We start from the raw sequence: 22,568 nt of genomic DNA on the forward strand, positions 1-22,568 counted from the left end.
GTACTAGTACATTGTTGACGTACTGTGTGCACCGAATACGTGTATAGTATAGATTTCCTTGCAATACGATCTCCAATGCAGGACTGGACTTGCGTCCAACGTTCTCATCACAACCGTGATATTTTCAGCTCCTTCGCCCGACAGCGCACATTTAAATTAAGACATCTGGATGTGGCATAATATTTAAAGGGCGGCAGTCGTCACGCCGCGTCCTATTCGATATGGAACTCATAGCGACGTACACAACACGTGTAAAATACATTGCTTGTTTACGTTAAATTCGAGCACGCGCTACGCAGCGACCACCGCGCTTTAATCATAACATAGTGTCGGCAAGGGGTATATTCGTAAGCTGTAATCAATTGTTTTTATTTTTGTAATAGTGTAATTTAAATAAATAAAAAAAACGTAAATTCGTAGAAATGAACAAGGTGTAAAATGTAATCAGATATTTTATTTTTTTAAGCGTGAATATAAAACATTAAATGTTGTAATTCGTACGCAATTTCCAATTTTGAATCTTAAACACAAATATATTATAAAAATTTAAAATGTAATAATTAGGAATATGCTTTATCTGTAAAGTGTACAAACCTATTTTTTTTACTGTAAATGGAACTTTCCTTTTCTTTCTTGTAAAAACGTATTACCTGTACCAAGTATACCCTTGCCCCCTTCATAATAATCGGACAGTCTGATTGGCAGCGAATTTGTTTACCCTTGAAAGTCTGGATATACGAACTCGGAGGGCCACACTTTATGCATAATGTCGACTCTGATCTAACCCAATTTCTGGTCATATGACAAACAACTCTTCTCGTATTCTCAATCACACTTAATGTGTTGTACGGCGTGAATTTGCTATTTTTCACATTTTTTATTATTTTGTTTTTATTACGTCACACGTCTACTAACTAATATAAGTTATTTTAACTATCACAGTTTCAAGTTTATCAAAACTTAAATAAAACACCAGAAAATAAATTGAAATAAAATAAAATATAGAGGATAGCATAGTCTCATCACTGTCATCGATGCTGGACATTTAAATTGCCAATACACAAATATCGCACATGTCTATCATCTCTGTGTACATTTGTAACAGTAGAAAACGTGGGTTTTCGGGAAGCGTGTAAAAGCCGTCAACTACCCGGTATACAATTAGTCCGTCCTCCCAGCCACAGTCCCTGTGATAGAGGGACTATGTCTCAGCCATGCATTCAAAATTGAATGGCGGTACGTTTTATATTAGTAGCTCCAGTATTCGGGTGTGAGTGCATGGCATTTTCTAGCACCGTTGATTAAATAAGTACGTTGTTATGATATTGACTCGGCGATGATTGCACGAACGCCCTCGCTGAATCTGGTCTAAACACATCGAGCCGGCGATCATCTGTCCAATTCCCCTGATACTTATTTATTGCGCCGGCTCGTTAAATTAGGGTTTATTGCTGTTACGTAACTACTGATTTTATTGATCTATAGTTGACATTTTCCGCTAACGGTGTATGACCACTGATCGATACGTCAGACATTTATTGTGTGTTAGACTGGCGCAGTCGGAGCGATTAATTTGTTTTTGTAGTTTTGTAGTTTAAATAAAATAAAATAAAATAAAATAAAATCGCGAAATGGAGATGTCACAGGGGATTTCGCGCTAACACCTCCATTTTGCATTTTTTTTTATATTTTATTTAAACTACAAAAACAAATTAATCATCCCGACTGCGCCAGTCTAATTGTGTGTGTAACCACCGATAAACAGGTGTCGTACGTACCACCCTGTCCAACATATAGTTGTTAATTTGCCGCACGAGGACGTATATTGTACGGTAACCACGATATATTTATCATAAGACATTTCATACTCAACTTCAGTGACGAAACTTTATTCGAGAACATTGCATGACGGGAGCTGTTTGTATAACAATGGCAGGTAATGAAAGCATACATAAATAAATCATTTACCGCCGAGCAAAGCGTCCCATAGCAACACGCGAGCCAATCATTCGACAACCTGCATTCAGTACAATAGCCATGTTGCAGAGTGTCGTACTTTGAGATCGGCGAACTAAGCAAGAAGGTATGTGTGACATGGCTATGTCTTGTTTTTAATGAACTTCACCTAAACATGCAATGTTTTTCACAGAGGTGAAACAGTTTCCCGATGTCTTCGCCAGTTAAGCGATTTAAGTTCGAGATCTAGCGGGCTTTGTCACGCCAGTTTGTTACGACATTGTAGCAAAACACGTTATACGCGGTCATTGCTATATACAGTGGGTCGCTTGAATTGTGTACGTTCTATTATCTTCGCATGTGTTGTTGCCGCGGCACTATGAAAGCACAACAGTTTTAAAACCAGACCAAGCAGAATTTATCAGGCAAGTGAAAGCCCAGTATTCACACTGAAACATAGTGGGACTTCGGGTTGTGTACTGTAGTATCTGTCATGGCCGCCACCTCGTATCGTTACACCTGTCGCTAATATCATATTCGTTTCCATGTCTATTACTTCACAGGTGATTAATCGTTTCCAATATTCGGTGATAATAACAACCAGATAGACATAAATTATCAATATTTTCCAAAGCAGTCCATTAAGTTGGTAAGTAAAAAATAAATATATTTGTTAAGTCGCAGGCGAGAAATTTAAAATCAGGAATAATCCTTTCTTTAAAAAAAGTTTTAATGCATTACATTTGTACATTGTATGTGTGGCTGTATTGGCGACGAGGCGAGACACGTGACCGGTCGTGATTGCGTCTGTTAGTTGTGTACACTTCTCGCTAGCCGTGTTTTGTATCCAAATAATGTTCAACAACGAACGACAGCAAAAAGCCTCTCCGTCCAGTCTTCCAATATTCATGGGTACGGTGAAAATGGTAATAAACGACCCCAATTACGATACAGTAGCTCGTATAGGTGATAATTTCTTGACAACGGATTATCGAATTCCGATAATGCCAAGTCCATGCATCCACCGCAATATATCACGCCTTCAAGGTGCACAACATCACGGTCATCAATCGAATGGGGTGGGGTGGGGGTAATTTGACGAAATAAGCTCGATTTGATATTTTATCATATTCTCTGCTCGAAAACATGGACAAGTTTGCAAATAAATAATGAATAGTCTAATGCACCCGCGCGCCTCTCTCTCTCTAAGTGACCGCACTTACTTTATTATTCGGAGTTTATTAAAATTTATGAGTGTTATCAGAAATGATTTTGAATACCAGATTGCTGATATATTCCACCGCACGCCGACAGGCAATTTTACGTTGTACGAGTCATAAACACATAAAATCACGATAAAATACATATACGTATTGTGGGGAAATTGTTACTCTGGTTACAAAACACCCGTGCATACAGTTTATTGGATGCACGCGTATGGGGGGGGGGGCATATGTCTGAAAACGCGAAGACAGATCTAGAAGAATCAATCGTGCCCACAGTAGACTAACAGTAAACTTTAGACACTCGTAGCCTTGTCAAGTGGGGGTGAAATACTTGAAACCACGATCACAAATCGACCTTTGGACTTACCTGCGCCATAATTACACACTACTTTGTTGGCTGTGAACACAAGAAAAAATAAGTGGATCCTTCAGCGGTTTGTTCCACAGAGGAATCACTTAGTTGATGACTTGGGAAACTCAAAACAGTCGACCGGATTGTATAGAAGTTTGGAGTTTGTTTGACGTTGCTTGGCGCGGTGATTGTTCCGCTTAGTCTGAGTTCAAACCTATGTGTTATCAATAAGGGCGTGTGTGGTGTAGAACTACTTCAATAACATCCTCCACATTATTATCAAAGCAATAGACAATTATGGATCCTCCCGTTTGATGTCGCGGGTACCTTTGCGGGGATTATTAAAGCACAAAGCTGTGGTAATTTAGACACCCCATTTATTGGTAGTCAATTATCACCAGCGGCGGCGGCGAAGTTCAAAATAGCAATGGATTGAGGGAGTGATGTTTTCTCGCCCTGAAATGTTAGTTTCACAAAACGTTATCAATTGACACGGCGGAAAATATTCTGTATGCTTGGTACATCATTTAAAAAGACTGCTTTCGTTTTTCTTTGATTGATTCCCTAGTAATGTAATACATTTTAGAAGTAAGGGTTTCCATGTTCCTCAGCTGGTTCTGTCGCAGATGTGGTGCATGACGCGTATTTTGTATTCGGTTGAAAACAAACTAGGTAGCGTATTTCACACCGAGTGAGCCAAGGTGTGCATTTCATAACGAGCGAGTGCTCAACTAATGGCAAGTGAAATAATGCCGGATATTACGGGTATTATATACGTCGCAATGTTTAACCAAACGTCATCAGGTAAGAGGAACGCATTATGCAAATATCAAAACGTCGTCGCGCAGCAATGTTTGAATATCGGGCCATAGACCTTAGAATATTTTAATATTTTCCAGGCGAAGCTTTTTTTTTAATAACACGCATTGCATATCAGTACATACTAGTATACGTCGTGTGTGACGCGCTCGAACACGACGCAGTACGGTGTAGTACACCGGTTCTGGACGCAGTTCGGTGTAATACACCGGTTCTGGGTAGAGTTTGTACCACACTTTTTTTTGCAGCAATATTTCAAGTTTTCATCAGCGTTCAAATACAAGATAACTCGTATATTACACATTTATTTATTGATCGAATACAACATTTCAACGCATCAACAACTAAATTAGCACTAATTAAATTGTTTTTCACACATGAATTACTGACATATCGTCATGACAACCACCTCAATTTACAAACACTTCAAGCAATTTATAAATAACTATGTATTTTAATAACAGAGACGCACAACATTGGACTAACAAACGTATATTTTTACATATTCATAATATCAGAAATATGTTAATGTAACTGTGAGGACAAATAATCATTAAACAATTTAAATTCGAGACTGGTCAACTATATCTGTATCGATCTTCCAGTAATCGTGAAAATATGCAACACGAAAGAAACGATGTTTACTTTTCTGGTTCACTGTTCTGTTTTTCGCCACGTGTTTTCACTATTCAATAGTTGGTGTATCATTGCCCGATTGGGCTCGGCTTTCTTCATAGCAACGGTACGAGCGCTGAGGTCAATGAAGTAGCAAACAATGAACTTATTCTCATTCCATTAATGAAGGGTCGGAGTCGATCACAGATCGCTGTCACCGTAAAAGTAAAACACACTCCTACCAGTGACGCGATAGAGATATTGAATTCCCAAACGGACGTGACCCAGGAACAAGTACCCACTCCCCGCTTAAAAACTTTGTATCTACGCCATTAACAGTCGAGACTTTTAAAGTAGCAGAAATACAGTAATCGAGCGATGAAAGCAACCATTATTAAACTGACAATTTGTAATCGATCTGTCTGCACCCGGTATTTCGAGTTTCGTCATAAAGCGAGGGTTATCAAGCCGCCGACGGTTTTGTTTATTTGTGTTTGTTTGTTATTTTCAAACCAGAGAATGTTTCACATAACGACCTTTCATGACCCTCGATACGCTTGGGCGAACATGCCTAGGCGGATATTTGCGTTCGTTGTTCGGTACAACAAAATGGCGATGTTGTAATTCTCTTTCACGTAGATACAATACCCGATACAAGATTGACGCGAGCGTGAGAGCACCTGTATCTAAGGGGCCTTGTACGAACAGGAGAACAGGAAACCAAACGACACCACACTGTGCGTAGATTCATTGCCCGGACACGACTATGCTCCATAAAATGCACACCGCAGTACCACACCGGGAGGTGTCTACCTTTGTTATCGCAACTAATTTGTATCCTAAAGCCGATCAATGGGGCATTCTTACACACAACTGTCGCAAGGACATCAGTGGTTTTACGTAATAAAATCCCCCACAAAAGAGAAATCAATGTCGACAATAAATTATAAAGACACGCATTTTCAAGTCACTGTGGCACAAACGCAAAAAGTTCAAGACGACACAAACATAACATGGAAACATACAACTAACGATGAAAACGAAAGAGACAACAAAGGAATTAATTCAACTGGAAATGTACAGATGTTTCTTTTGAAGAAGAGCATCTGGTGGTAACAAAAATGTCCATGCCTAAGCAAACGTCAATTTCAAAAACACAACTATTCAACTAATAACCACATACTATTACCATCCATAAATGTTTCTGTTTATCCAAGTCAGTGTTTCATTGATATATTTTTAGTTAAAGCACAGTAAAGTACACAAGACTGAATACTTCCAAAAGCCTTCCCTATAATGGAGGTTTCCCCCATGGGCATTGCCGAGCGCAACCATGGCAACCAAGGTCATTCATAACAAGTCATCCAGAAAAAAAATCACAAAGAATGGTTGTATCCCACAAACATTGACTGTGTATGCCAAATAAACTTGAACAAAACAGAAGAGACTGTTGGGAATAGAATCAGATAGTTTCAACTCATGTCCTATTTCAATTTCAAGGAAAGTAGTCCTCAATGTAAAAACTCGTACACCACCTGTTGATTCTAGCTACAACCCCTATATACTTTGGTATAACCCACCCATGGAAGACCTGATTTAAATGGGCGTAGACGTAATTAATTGGTACAGTGTATTGGTTCAAATAAACACATTCAATTAATCTTGCGGTAAAGACGTCATCTACTTTCACAACCCAGTTTGAATGTTTATGAGAGAGGGGTTATCAGAAAACCCCTCTTTAACATCACACAGTAATATAAAAAGTTTGCATAATGCACTGTAACCTTGTTACAATGAACACCTTTATAACAAATTTCAGTGGCGGATCCAGCAAAATGTATTTGGGGGGTCCAAGCTACGCTTAAGATATACAGACCGTAAATCGCAGAGAAGCTATGCGTAATCCAGATGATACGAATCGCCATGCGTTTGGGGGGGGGGTGGCCCTCATGCCCCCCCCCCTCTGGATCCACCACTGATAAATTTCCTGCTGAAATTAAAACATAGCAATGTTTCTTGCTCGCAATAAACTCAATGTATCAGTGTAACCTCAAAGAAGTTGTTTATAATAAGTGTACCAACAATGAGTTGTGACAGATGTCATTCTTTATTTGTGCTGACAATAGCTATGTAAGAAACCAGGGTGGATTAAAGAGCGGTGGTCGTCGCGCAGCGCGTGTTTGAATTTCATTGTAAATAAACAATATATTTTACCCGCCCCCCCCCACTCCCTATATTTAAGGGGGGCCTATGCTTGTTCCCTCATTTTTTTTGACCCACCCCCCCTGTCTAGGGAAAAGAAGAAAATTTAACCCCCCCTTTCACGGGCTTTTCCGATGAATTTCACCCTCTATCTAGGGAACTTTTCAGTCTAGAACTCCTTTTAAACCCCCCTTTTTTGTATATCTCGGGAAGTGTTTTGAAATACACCCCCTATTTTGAGAATCTCGGGAAAACAAGCAAAAAATACCCCCTTTTCTACGATTTTCCCGGGAAAATGTTCCCGAGACAGATCGTCAAAAAGTACCCTCTTTCCCGAGAAAATGGGAACGCGCATGCGGCCCCCTATGGATCCTGAGTGGGGGGGGGGGGTATTTTACTCGTGTTGTATACGTCGCTATGAGCGGTGCGATGACTGCCGCCCTTTAAACAGGCACATGCACACTACTTTCACAAACATTCGTTTTTATTTAGTAATTGCGAGTCAATATCTGTATTCCTTTTTGTGCATATTGAATTTATATACCCTAGTCATACGGCTGTTCATATACCGTACTTCATGTGGTAGCAACATATATCATCATCTCAATGTGTCTATATACAGAGCAGCCATCACTCTGATTCCAACATTTTTTTTTGTCAGGGTGGTGTGGTAATTTTTTGTCTTGTTACGTGTTTGGAGAGGGGGGGAGGCAATACAGCTCACGAACATAATTGTATCGGATAATACATACAAGGCACAATTTTATAAGTTGAAAAAACAAACAAGTCAACAAGCTGCTCTCTGATTGGACAGCTTGTTCAGGGTTGGGGTTTGGTATCCAATCAGACACAATCTTGTATTAAAGTAGCTTTGCATTGACTTCACTAAGCTGGTTCATGAGTGTAGCAACATATATCATCGTCTCAATGTGTCTACATAGCTGCGCGTCTAAGACCAATGATTAAACACATTTTCAAAATGACAGCCACCGTTACAGGTCTTTTGGGCACAAGGGCAAACAAGTAGTGATTTAATAACCAAAGTACAATGAATCACATAGTGTTGTAGTCAAGGATCAGAGATATTTGTTTTGGAGGCGGGACAGATGGAGAGACTTGAGGTCTTTTCTGACTACACACAATAAAACTTATGATTCAAATTCCGTCTGTATTTACAAAAAATTACACTCTGTTTTACAAGGGTATTCTTCAATTTTTAAAGCGCCATTGTAGCCACGATTTGTTCGATATGGGTTCTATGCAACTAGCTAGAATTAATTTTTGCTGAAAAGACTTTTTGGGTGTTTTGTACAGCATTTATTTACACTGATTTTTGACAAGTTGAATGTAAAATATAGGAAAACAGATTTATTCGTTGGATTTTATTTTCACTGAATCATTCCTTCAGTGAAAATAGCGAAAATTAATTCCAAGTGAAAATAAAGTATTTTAAAGTATTATACTAAATTAGAATGTGCTCTGTATGATGACTGAATATGATACTAGTATACTTTAAACTATGAATATAAAATTTCAATTCATCAAATCTTGATTATTCTGATTATACATTTTTGGCAGCCAATGAAGCCAAAGCCAAAGCTGCGAAAACATGTGATTTGGACGATGCTGATTATGGTTCTTTACTGGATGTGATCGTTATCTACAATTGACGTCAAATAGTACCACAGCGGCAGTACAGCGACAATGCATAGTGACAAATATCACTATAGTAACAAGTAAAATATTGACTTTTGGCAGCTGTATAAAACTAGATAATTTCAAGCAAAAAATATTTTCTGAGGATTTGTTCGAGTAGTGTGAACTCATTGTGAACTTGAATACATACTTGCTTTGATTTGAATGTTTGGATAAACACATCAGCAAAGTCAACAGAATAATAGTGTCTTGCGGAGATTAATCGTATCGCTATCAAGTTGATAGCGGACAAAATAAGCTACACTCCTTTTCATGAAGACATAAATGGCTTTTATAAAAATGTATAAAATATTTTTAAAACAATCACGCGTAATACTTTCGCGCTTATAAATTCATATAAAAAAAAAAGCTTTCATTAGCTATGGGAGCCATTTGGTAATTTTCATTACCCATGAGTCTTTGCAGGTTCACTTCAATCATTGACCGATAAACTACCTTGTAACGAAAGAAATAATACTGTAAAATACTTTGTTAGCTGGAATTAATTTTCGCTAAAAAAACTTTTTGGGTGTTTTGTATAGAAATTAATTTTCACTGATTTCTGATGAGTTGAATGTAAAATAAGCAAAAAAAAGTATATTCGCTGGATTTCATATTCACTGTATCATTCCTTCAGCGAAAATTCCAAGCGAAAATAAAGTATTTTACAGTATGCAAGCAGTATGCATATCTAATGCATTGTAATTGGTCAAGTTATTTTCAACTGTCATTTATGCCTTCATACCACTGTATCCATATTTTATTTTGGGAAAAAATTTGAAGCACTAGTTATGGCATCTTGTTCGAAATAGGTCAACATATGTGACGTTAAAAACATTGTTAAAGTTGACTCACACGTTCCATTGACTACTAGTATATATGTCACTTTGAATATTTGTGAATCATGAAACAAAAATCAAGAATTTCAATTATAATTATTATAGCAACTCATGAAAATGAATTTCAGTAAGGCATGAAACTTTTCCTTATATATAACATTTATAAATGTCAAATGAAGATTGAGAATAACATGACCAATCACAACACATAAACCGGCCATGATTGAGAGAGACGCAGAGATTTGTGGGTAATTGGCCTTACAAAAGTTCTTCTCTGGCCAATGATAACATCTTTTGTTGTTTTGAATGTAACATTGATGAGGGTCTTCCACGGTAAATGTTTTATAAATTTAATAACATGCTAAATATTCTTAGACCAGGCTCCTGAAAAACATGTTCTGCTGCTTATTGTTGTTACCATTTTGTGTGTTACAAATTATTAAAATTTTAAACCAGTGCAAAAAATAAAAATAGACAAATTATCCCGTATTTTGTGTACAATGCAAATATTTCTACATAAAGAAGCAAGAGGTTTAGTTTTGTAAATGTTGTTCCTGAATTACTAATTGGTTTCCTTGAAATCAAAGCAACACATGGGACCCACTTTAATACAATCTAAAAATAGACACAATACTGTATTTCCTGCGATCCAAATGCACTGTCAAAACATCAGGAATTACAACATGTCATACGTCACTCATAAATGCACACATACAGGGGAAATCAACACTGTGCTTCCAAATCCCATTAACTGTGTGAGGTGAACTCATTCATTAGGTCATCTGAGGGTAAAATCAGCTGCATACTTATAAATAAATACAGAAATTATCACTTTGCAAGGAAGTTGTTGAAATTAAAACCTAGTGCATCTGACTACCAGAATAGTGTGAGAACGAGATTAAATATGTTAGCGAATATGACTCAGCTCAATTTAACAGAATCTCAATTTAGCTTAAGTGCCAACAATCTAATTGTGAAAACATTTTTTATCTTAAATTTCCTACATCTTACATTAGTGAAATTATACATTATATAAATTATACATTAAACAACACATTGGCTGAAAAGATCTGTTTTACAGTAATGAATGCTGAAACATTGCAAAATGAAATATATTTTGGTAGCTGTATAATTAACATATGCATAGAGATATTTACATTTTATTTTCCCTGGTTAAAAAAAATTGCATAATCATTTTATGGATTTTTGGAAAAATCTTTGTGAAATTCAGTTAAATAGGAGACATGCAAATCTATAGTTATTGATTGCAAACCAAAATAAATATATTGTTTATGGTTACCATGGTAATGAGAAATCCAGGATCTGGGCAGTTAATAATATATCTGAAAGTGCAGCTTTATTAAGTGGCTGGTAGATTGTAGCAAATTTAATAGTGCAATGCAGCATGGGTAATTTGATGATACTCAACTGTTTTGTTTACTTGTAGGTTATTTACAATGCCTGTGGAAACATACAGACCTTCAGGAAACCAACCTCTGCTTGTCAGGGGTACCATGGGAACCATCCCTGAACACAACCCACGTGGGGCGCTAGTTCCCGTCACAAAGCAGGACTTTGCAGGACATCGACCAGCGACGCAAGCTAGTGCACGATTCGGTCAGCTTAGTCAGAGTGCTTTCTTTGCGAGACATAATCCACATCCTGTTCGAGTCAGACATATCAAAGGTACAGTCACCAAAGTACTTTTTTCCACTCTTGATCTTCACTTTCTCACTATTACTCTTTACTCATTTCTTCTGTATTACTCTTGCCATCTTTACTAAATTTTGGTTTATTAAAATGTGTTTGTCATTTTATTCAACATTACTGTTGTGTATTTATAATACACACTCAGCTAAACAGATTTTGATTTTATGAATTTGTCAGCAAATACTCCTGAAAACATTCTTGAATTAACAATTCTGACGCATATATACAAGCCATAATTTGATTCGTCAACAAGGTCTGTCAACAAATAAGCTGCTCTCTGATTGGTCCGATCATTAGGTATTAGGGCTGGGTAGCCAATCAGACACAATCTGTAAGTAGCTTCACAAAAAAAAAAATATTTATTTATATCCATACACAAAACCCAAGAAAGATTTGACCAAATTCTTTAACTTCTTGCTATACCGTCATCCAATCATATGGCTTGTAACATCTGCAATGAATAAAGTTACCAAAGCCCTATTTGTAAGATTTTCTGTTATTGGCAGATAATAATTTTACCAAGCAATATTTTAGCAATCACTCAGAAAATAAAGCAAACAAATTACTAGAAATTAGATATGGGTATCTGGTTTAAACACACCAAAGTAAAATTCAATCTATCAATATATGCAAATGAAAGATTTAGACTCTCGGATGTCAAATCGAAAATTTGAATAAATAGTATGACAGTACAGTATTCAAATAAGATTTTTTTTTGCCCAAACGACACGATCAAAATAGAATGAAATGATAATTGTGTAATGAAATACAGTCAAATTACATAATATTCATAAATTCAGTGAATATAATTATGTATCGAAAAAACACACAATCTTGGATAATATGGTGATAAACTTCAACAAGGTGGATATTAAAATCTTTTAAAAAAACAATACAGGTACATACAATATACTGAAGCATGAAGTATTTAATATACTTAAAGGGTCAAAGGTCATGCAAGTAAATCTAGTGAATATTGACTGTATTAAGCAGGTCAAAGATTGAGGTGAATTGGTGTCTATCAACAGAATGAAATGAAATGAAATAAAGCAACATTTTATTATTAAATTTTGTTTTTTGTTTTGTTAAATAAACTATTTAAATAATTAAATAAATGTTCAAAACTGAAATAATTTTTCTTTGAAATTAATGACACAAAAATATGTGAATATAATTGGAATATATTATTAGATTAATGTATTTTATGACTTCAGCTTTTATCAATATTTGTATAAATAAAGCAGTTAGTGTACAACTGCAGGCACAATGACTTAATGAGGCGACTGAGAATGCGTAGAGTTCCTCTCACCTGTCACTCAGCAGTCTGGGTTATATAAATACAACAGATTACAGGTGTACCCCGGTCTGCTTGCATCACATACTAACATATGAAATAGAAAATACAACTTGTATGATGAAAATACCTATATTTTATACCATTTCGGTAAGATAACCCATTAACGCCCATGCATGTTCATCCATTTTAAAAATAATTGGTCGCGTCAATGTTTTGGTTTAACAGTTACAATTTTTTGTTAACTTTAGAAAATATACATAATTTCGCCTTTTTGTTCAGTCTCACTGCATTCTTCACACAAATTGTGATTTTTTTTATCAATCCACCTATGTGAGATGAATGAATACTGAAAAATAATTCTGAAATATTTAATCAAACCTTTGAAAGCCATAATCAACCTTTGTCTTGCCACCTTTCACAAGATAAATTTTACATATTTTTTACACAAGACTTATAGCAAGTGGTAAATTACGTGCACTTGATCCAAAATAATGAAACAAATTTCAATAATAAAAGAAAATACAAAAGAATGAAGTAAAATTGTGTCATTAAAATTGAAGGACAGTGGTTATCGTGCAGTGCATGTTTGAATATAGTGAAAACAAAAAAAAGTCTTTTCTACGTGTTGAATATATTGCTATGGAACCCTTATCACACATGATGGCCTGTGCTGATCACTAAGTTTTCTTATTGTCACTAGAGCCAGATTAAACAGACAGAGCTGAATCCTGTCTGATAAATTGAATAAAATGGACTGTTTAGCAAAAATATAATAATCCAAATAAATATCCTAAAGTATATGAAAAATACCAGAAATTATCATTCTAAAATTTGAACAGCAAAGTCATGATGGTCGTTGTAAAGATTATCATCAATAAGTTCAAACTACGCTGAAAGTATATTAATCTGGCAAGATATCAAAGTAATCTAGAGGGAAGAAAAAAACATGGTTGCCATAGTAATATATAATATTTTGACAAGATCAGAAACTGTATGTTATGAATGTATTATAATATGGTTGTCATGACAGCAAACAAATATAATCATGAAAAGACACCATTGCAGGCAAGTACAGAATACAGAAAGCTGTGAATTCAACAACAAGTATATACTCTCTACATGCATGTCTAAACTGTTTTGTAATGTAGGTAGAATGCTTTTCTGGGGATGAATGATGTCATGGCAACCAGTCTGGTAATTTTAATCACCATGACATATTTTCAATTTGTTGCCATCTGTTTGAACAACGATCTTTTCAGATTTGTCAGTCGGCTGAAAACGGCAATATAAAGTGTTAGAAGAGATGAAATGACATAGCCTGGCAGTTAAACTGAAACTGCAGGGTAAGCTGCGAAAGGTTAAGGAAAGTTATTAAATTAACAGGTTTACAAAGGTATGGATTGCAGGTTATCGCATTCAATGCCACACAAACGTTACACCCTGCGTCATGGACAGTTGGCGCTATGAGTGTCCATGCATTAAAGGGCAGCGGTCACAGTGCATCACGTTTTCAAATTTCAAATAAATAAACAATGTATTTGACATGCGTCGTATACGTTGCTATGGGACCCATATAAAACCCACTGCGCCACAACGATCACCTTTTAAAGTAAGGATATCGAGCTGCCTTTCCAAGGAGATTTCCATTCACATGCAACTAAGTACACCCTCTTAGGCTAATAGTCAATTGCTATATACAAATTCACCTAACATGATTTAGTTGAAAACTATATTGTATCATAATTCATTCCAAAAATTGGGAAAACATTTTAAAAACAGATTTAAATAAATCAAATATTTTATGCACTATATTTTGAAATAGAGCAAGTATGTGTGGGGTTGCCATAGCAATACTAAATCTTTATTTGCATATAATCATAAAAAGTCATATTATATAAATCATAGCTTCTTAAAGTTACAGCTCCTTGGAAGCAATTTTGTCTAAATTTAATATAAAGGGTAAAATTTATGCGAGACATTGAGTTCCTATATTTTTTTGATTTCGAAAACATTTTAGTGTTCTATTGAGTCATACCTAATAATTGTGAATATGCGATATTTAAAAAAACAAATGTCAGCAGTCATTCATCGCTTCCTCAGATACAAGAATAGAAAGGACACTTACCGGGAGTAATATCACACTTTAAAGAAAGAGATCTCGTTAATGTAAGAAATTGTGCGAGAAAAATTACTGTTTCACGAACAGTGTCAATGAAAGTACTCTATGGAAATAATACATCAATTTCACAGGCATGTGATTTTTCCTGATAATTTGAAGCACCCCCCCCCCCCATGTACTGCATTTTAAAATAATTATTATCAATTTTGCACAACTATGAGTGAGTGAATTTACCATTTTTAAATAATTTGAAATTTTGATTAACATATCTGATATTAACTATATTTGTAAATCTGGACTATGTTGTGCAATGTGACAACATTTAACTTTGGCAGTAAACTGGTTAATGAGCCAGCAAGTCATATTAATACACTTGTTACTCAGCAACCAACATTTACGTCCATGTACAAGCTATAATGCACAAACTGCTGATACAATGTATATCTAAAACTGAAGGCAATTTTGTTCACTCAGTGTGGTAGATTTTATTTTTCATAATTTTTTTTGTAATTTTTCCTGGAGATATGCTTTTTTGGGGGTCAGCATCTGCCCCAACCCAATGAAATAAAACTCCCTCCCCAATACTAAGATTTCATAAAAAGCGAGTGATAACAGTTTCGTTTTTGTCTATCACGCAGTGTTCCATTCTCTCTTGTCATCATGACCACTATTTTCCTGATCTATGTTACCATGGAAATATTGAATGAGAGAATAGAAAAGAATGGAATACTATTTGAGTGTCAAAAACAAGTTGTGGCTCTCACTTAAAAAAGATCAATTATGAATTACCCAATATCTGTTGATGATAAAGTGGGAAATTAATCCTGTAAAGAATTTTTTTTTAAAAACTTTGAATGTGTATACATTTTCTAACAATGAAACAATTTCCAGATCCCACAGGTGAATTAAATCAAAGCAATTTGCTTAATTACTACAATCACTGTAACCGAGAAATACCGCAAGAGCAATTAATTTCCTCTCTCGTTATATCATGACCCGTCCTTGAAACGATCATAAAACTGATTGGTACATCATTTCCCTTTTACAACAAAAATCTCATCAAAAATGTGTTTTTATGTTCAAAACTGATAGCTCATAAAATGAATCATTTTAACTAAAAGGGTTCATCTCTGAGTTCTCATTTGTTATCACACGAGTCAAGGTGCAAAGAAGCATTTCTATATGTATATTCTCAACAGTTTGGTATACGAAAATAGAAATATTAGGGAGCCATGATGATATTTAAAAAAAAAAATAACTACATGTAACTAACTAACTAACTAACTAACTAACTAACTAACTAACTAACTAACTAACTAACTAACTAAACGCAGTCACCTGTGTATTGCTACCTATTTGTTATTGAATAAGTTATTATGAATGTACCCTGGTAATAGTTCCTGTCTTTGATCATGATGTGAATTAGGTGTAGACACTTTAAAATAAACAAGTGGCTGTCAGTCGGCCATTTTGAATTGAATTGTAAAACCTACAGTAATCTACACTGTGTGTGTGATCTTCACCAAGACTGATGTTGAATTGGGTTTGCAGGAACAAAATGGCCACCAGTTGTCCATAATGGAGTGCATCAAAAAACAAATTGACGTGCAAATTTCAAATACAAACCCAACGTTTTGCTTTTTTTGCCAACTCGGAATAAAATTGGGTAAAGCATAAAGGACAAATGACATTGCCAACAATTGCGTGCAAACTTACAAATTGCTTTTTATTTAATACCAATAGTGCTGGTACTACTGTAATTCAAATTTGACACACATTTGCAACCCCTTTAAGCTACATAGAAAAGCTGAAGCGGTTAATTAAAAGCAAGGTAATAAATGAAATAAAATCAATATTGATTGACAAGGGGGTTCAACCTGTATAGTAACAACTCAAATACCACTTAGTAATATAGTCTGGGGAGCTGTCATATGGCTTGCTTTGTTGCCAACAACAAACCTCATAGCAACAAGAACTATTGTCGGCAGGTTACATCAAACTGTTATGCAACGTTAACCTGGTTTGTTCAAACATTGAAAATCTATAACAGAGGTCAAACTGTTTCACCTTCAGTAGCATATTAATGATTATAGGTTCATTGAATTCAGACAGTGTCTCTCTAACTCACACAAATACTCCACCTGTTAACATGCAACATCACAGGAAGTTGTTGAAAACAGAGTTGTTTTCATTGGTTGCCAGTATACTACCGGTATCAATCTTTCGACTCAATTTGATGTCAATTGCGAGGGCTTTATAATTTCAGGAAAGTTTCTACTTAAACATATTTTTTCTCAGAGATACTTAATTTTCGTGATTTTTGGTGCACAGTATCAAAGTACTAATACTTTTAATTTTATAAAATCACTTTTGCTTTATCTTTGAAATCTCATTTCTCCTGCTGTATCTTTCTGTATTTAACAAATGAAATATGTAATAGTGTAAATAATATGCAAGCGTCAGTCGATACTCCCGCTGTACTGTCTTAGTGCATACTTTGCAGTATCCTCGTAATAACCTTCATGGGCATGCCAATCCAAAACGTTTAGAACAAATTTAACGAACATTTTTGTGTAGGGTTCGGTCAAACCCTGGGGTTATTATTAGAAGACGCTTATGTACGTAAACGTTCCATATTTGGAATTCGCGTTTCCTAATATGGTAGGATGAAAATACGCAAAATTACGACACACTGTAACATATGGTGTTACGGTGACAGAAGTATAATAATAAAACATATGCGCTCAATGATAATTGAATGAAATGGTGGGAAATATGAGATTACAATTCAAAGACATGGAAGATGAACACATCAGTGAATTAAAACAAATTACCGATAATTTCTACTTGATAAGTTATTCAACATTGTTAGAAATCTGATTAATCAGATTTCTAACATTCTTATTTACAATATAATATACAATATACAGGTTAACCTTTTCATCACCAGTTTCCCTTTTTCATCACAAATGCATAAAATAGTTCCGTTTATAGTCTGCATTTTCTTTCAGAAGATTTGGACAAAAACAGCCAAATTTTTTGAGTAAAAAAAGACTAAAATTTTGTCTGTTGGCTCCAAAATTAGTGTACATTTCCAGAAATATTGAAGAATACAAGAAAAAATTCTCCCCGCTTAATTTGAGTAAATTTCTGTAATTTTTACTGAATTTAATCAGACACAATGTGACATTGCTTCTTTTTTTTTTTTATCAACATTTTTCGCAGACTATAAATGGAACTATTTTGTGAAAGGTACCAGAATTAAACTTTGACCACAAAGGATTAAACAAGTTAGTTATGGGTAAAAGAACTACTGTGGTTGACACTGTTTTACCTTTTACAAGCCCTGTTTAGCTAATTAAGATGTAAAATTATGTCGTAAACTTGTAACAATTCTTGTCCTGTACTTTCTTATTCATGCGTAAAAATGACAAGACGCTGTCAACACAAAATAATCAGAGCTTAGTTGTATTTGATCAAATTATGCCATTTTGAAAATACACGCAAGTATAAATTAGCAGCAAATGCAAATAACGACAGTAGACAGGCACTTTGCTTGGCAAAATATGCAATGCCATGACTTCTAAATTGCGTGTGAAAATGTCAGTGAGCCAACCGACTGCAGAAGATTAAACTAAAGTCCTTGGATTCCTGCATATATTTGTATCTCATTCTAGTCATGCATGGCAACACATACCCTATGGGTCTCTCTTGAAAACACTATGCATTAATTTACACAGCCTCAAGCCATACCGTGAAGATCATGACACTGCACTGAACTTGTCAAAAAAACAAAACAACAACTTATACAACATTTTTGAAACAGCAAATAAGCGATGCAAAAAAAAAAACACGCATTCATCAGGCTTTTTTCTTGATAACTAGTTAACTATTCTTAGTTCATAATCCTTTGCGCCAAAAGGACAGCTAAAGTGTGAAACTTAAGTGCTCTGTCAGATGAGATGGTATTAAAATCTCATGGGGATCTGGTCCCCTCTCTAAAGACTTGGCTAATGCCTCATTAACAACTCAAGATAATAATATTCAGGCAGGTTTCACGCACAGTACCATCACGAACGAATGATTTCAAACTTAAACTAAGGTCATCTTTATTTTCTCGCTTACAGGTTTACTTGACATACCAATATGTGCCGTACATGACGAAGGATTCATCAGTAACCCACGTTACACGAGACCAAACACGCAAGAATCAAAACAGTTATACTCGTACGCCGGTCGTATGCCTGTGCATTCTGTGTCTTATAACGTACATAACCTTAATCCGATGATAAACACCAGTAAATATCCACTGGATTTGATCACTGGATTGGCTAACTATCCATGGGGATTCAAAGAAAAAGCCACAAAGTATGGCATGGGTAAGTTTCGCACACGAACACACATCACAGACGGTTCATTTATTTGCCAAAGATTGCAACGGACTGTGGTCAATGTGGCAATCCGTGTATTAGATATATGGGTCCCATACTACTGGCAGCTATGTATATTCAGTACTTTTTATGTTAATTTTGGATGAAATGAAAAAAATTTCTCCCTTGATCACAAAGAAAAGGAAAGATATATTTTGTGAAAGGCGACATACCCAAAAGTTAACATTGGTATTTTGTGAGAGATTAAACATGTACCGGTATCTCTATATAATACAAGGTTAATCACAACAATATCGCAAAGTATGCACAAATGCAGATACAACTTTTTATGGAATGGTTAATTTTATTTTGGTAGAAATATAATAACATACCATAGTAGTGAATGTGCATATAAATGGCATAGGTATGTCTATAGTAATAATATGAGGTTATTACGAGGATACCAAAAAGTATGCACAAAGACAGTACAGCAGGAGTATCGGCTGACGCACCGATGCGACGGCGTACTGTCTGAATGCATATTTTGCGTAATCCTCGTAATAATCTTATTATTGTACATCTTTTCCTACCAAGGATACATGGGAATACAGAAATCCAAAAAATTTAGAACATATTGAGTGAACTTCTTTGTGTGGAGTCCGGTCAAACCTTGGACTGGACTGTCATGTTTGTTTTTATTATTAGTGGATGATCACGCGCGTAAACGCTCCATATGTGGAATTTGTATTTCCTAATATGGTGGGATGAAAATACCCAGTACAATACTGCAAAATTACGGCACGCTGTGAGTTATGGCGTTACAGTGACAGCTGTATAACAATAAGTCATATTATAATAATTCTGCATACAATAAATGCAATATTTGGTTCATGTCTGATTAATATCAGAAATGGGCTTATAATAGCCATTAATTCATTAAACCAAAAATTGCACGACTACACGCATGCTGACCATAGACACACCTGTTATTTGCGTGAATTCGCTAGTAATACAGTAACAAATGCCATATGCACTTTGAGGATTCATCACAGCTGGAGACCCTCATTAAAGCAACATGTAAAACACCTCAGGGTGGGGGGGGGGTGACATCACATGCAAAATCTTTAGATTTTAAAATTGCATTCTATTAACTAAATTTCAAACTAGAGAAAAAAAATACAGTTACCAAGTAACCATGGCAACACTGCTTCATATTCTGATGAACAACAAAAAAAGGCACTTTGCTTTATTCAAATCTCAGGGTGGTATGGAGATGTTAAAATTGTATTCTGTTGGTACTAAATTTCAAACTAGAGGGAAAAAATGCAATTACCAAGTAACCATGGTAACACTGCCGCATATTCAGACGAACAACAAAAAAGGGCACTTCACTTTATTTGAATTTAGAACTACGCTATTAAGTAAATGACCACACTATTAGGCGCACTAAAGAATTAAACGACATGATATTTACAATAAAACATCATTTAACAAAATTGATAAAATTCTTAATGTCAGCCCTGACTATTACTATGGTAACACACCACCACAAGTGGGTATGCATTTAATGGAAGCATGGTTGGGACTTAAGAAATACATTGTACAAATAAAAACCTTGTAAGCTTTCATTAAAATCTATTCACAAGTTACAATATGTCTGGTATGGATGACGAGAATGAAGCGATGACCTCAAACGACCTAACATTTACAGTCAAAACACGTCCATCCTTCTCACGTACTTCAGGATTTATGCTAATCTGTAAGGTGCCCACTATTGCTCCTTTATGACAATAACTATTGTTTAAATGTTTACTGTGTTGAAAACTGAAGTTGTATGTACATAAACATAGAGAATTAGAATCTATATAGGATAAGTGGACCAGAATTAATTTTACAGTCGCAGTCAATCACCATAGAAACTGTCACCTACACTGTCAATGTACTTGGCTCTGGTAATAAAATCAACAGTCTGAAAACACATTGCCTTAGTTGCATATACTTATAAGCTCAATATTGGCATACCATATTCGCCTGATTAGAAGCATAATATATACTGAATTTTATAGATGTGCTGAAAATAAAGAAAAAAAAATACCCGAAACGGGTGCACAAAATGGTGATTACATTATCGGAACAATTTTTTGCAAGACATTTCTAAATAACATATTACTGTGCTTTGATTTCGTGAGAAACAAAAGTTTGAGAAGTTTGTGGGTCAGTGAAACTACTTAATTTCGTAACAGTGAACATTTTTTTTCTGGGATCGTTAAGATGACAGGTCACAATAACTTTTGTTGTCACAAGCAACATCAAATCATCAGATGGAGAAAATTGAAAGTGCGGAAAATAAATGAGTATTATATTATTAACGATACATGCCATTATTTCACGATTCAATTGGAGGAGCATAACAACTATAACAACAAGTCTCCAAGTAATTGTAACCATTTATTGCGTTTGGGCACTGCACTGTCCTGGGTGATGGGTTGTATATTTCAATGCGTACTGTGCTAGCCTAATTCGATGAATGACTTGAAGTTGGCCTAGTTACAAGAACAGAATTACAATCACTTCATTTTAGACTGTCAAATTATACAATGAAAAAAAAGAAGACAATTTGAAGTATGATTGTCACTTCACCTTGTAGTTACCCTTCACGCTCCCAAAACGAAGAGTCAGATGGTTCTTAGCTCTTAACATAGTGTGGATCATAAAGCCCAACATATATACGGTGATCAATGTTTTGATCCATACAATTAATGGTACTTTAGCAGCGAGGAATGTTAAAATTTGAAATTGACCTCAGTGATCTTTGTTACTAGTATTATTCTGTAAGAAGTTTTAAAAGTTAGTGTTAATGTACAAAGAAGTACAAGTGTGTCAATACTACTTTTCTTGGTGTCAAATTGTCACTTTTTTCTGTACAATTTCAAGGTCTGTACTCTGGCAACAGTTTCTGCATGAAAAACACAGCTATTAGTGTTACAGTACCATGACCTGAGACTCCCCCCCCCCAACATATAATGGTAATAAAGAAAGCTAGGAACCCTGTTTGGCAAAACATTTACGAACAACACACACTTTCGCAGATCGGATCCAAACAAGCGAACAAAGAAACGGGAACAAAGCTCAAAAGAATCAACTGCAAATTAGTGTTTCACTACAGTTGTTAAAGTGAGCAGATATTGTAGACAGACAATGCGGTACTATGCACAATGTTGACTGTAGCTAAGGTTTTAACTCTCACAAAGGGGAAGTGAATAAAGGGTAGGACATATGACTAGTTCATTACTTTATCGATGTACATTACATATAATTAAAATTGACATTCCTGTAGCGTGTTGGCATCAACAAACAATAGATATGGT

The 22,568-nt window shown here is 35.4% G+C and overlaps 1 protein-coding gene across 1 annotated transcript in view; it reads left to right on the forward strand.

Moving 5' to 3' along the window:
- The first annotated feature begins 1,978 nt into the window (after nt 1-1,978).
- LOC100377392 (uncharacterized) overlaps nt 1,979-22,568 on the forward strand; it is a 29,081-nt gene continuing 8,491 nt past the window's right edge. The window contains exons 1-4 of the mRNA XM_085493898.1: nt 1,979-2,083; nt 2,520-2,605; nt 11,152-11,390; nt 18,958-19,209. Coding sequence (XP_085350024.1) covers nt 11,162-11,390; nt 18,958-19,209 — 481 coding nt within the window. The 5' untranslated portion in view covers nt 1,979-2,083; nt 2,520-2,605; nt 11,152-11,161. The remainder of the gene's footprint in view (nt 2,084-2,519; nt 2,606-11,151; nt 11,391-18,957; nt 19,210-22,568) is intronic.

This window comes from Saccoglossus kowalevskii, chromosome 19 (genome assembly GCF_978046115.1).
Source record: "Saccoglossus kowalevskii chromosome 19, keSacKowa6.1, whole genome shotgun sequence".
Lineage (NCBI taxonomy): Eukaryota > Metazoa > Hemichordata > Enteropneusta > Harrimaniidae > Saccoglossus > Saccoglossus kowalevskii.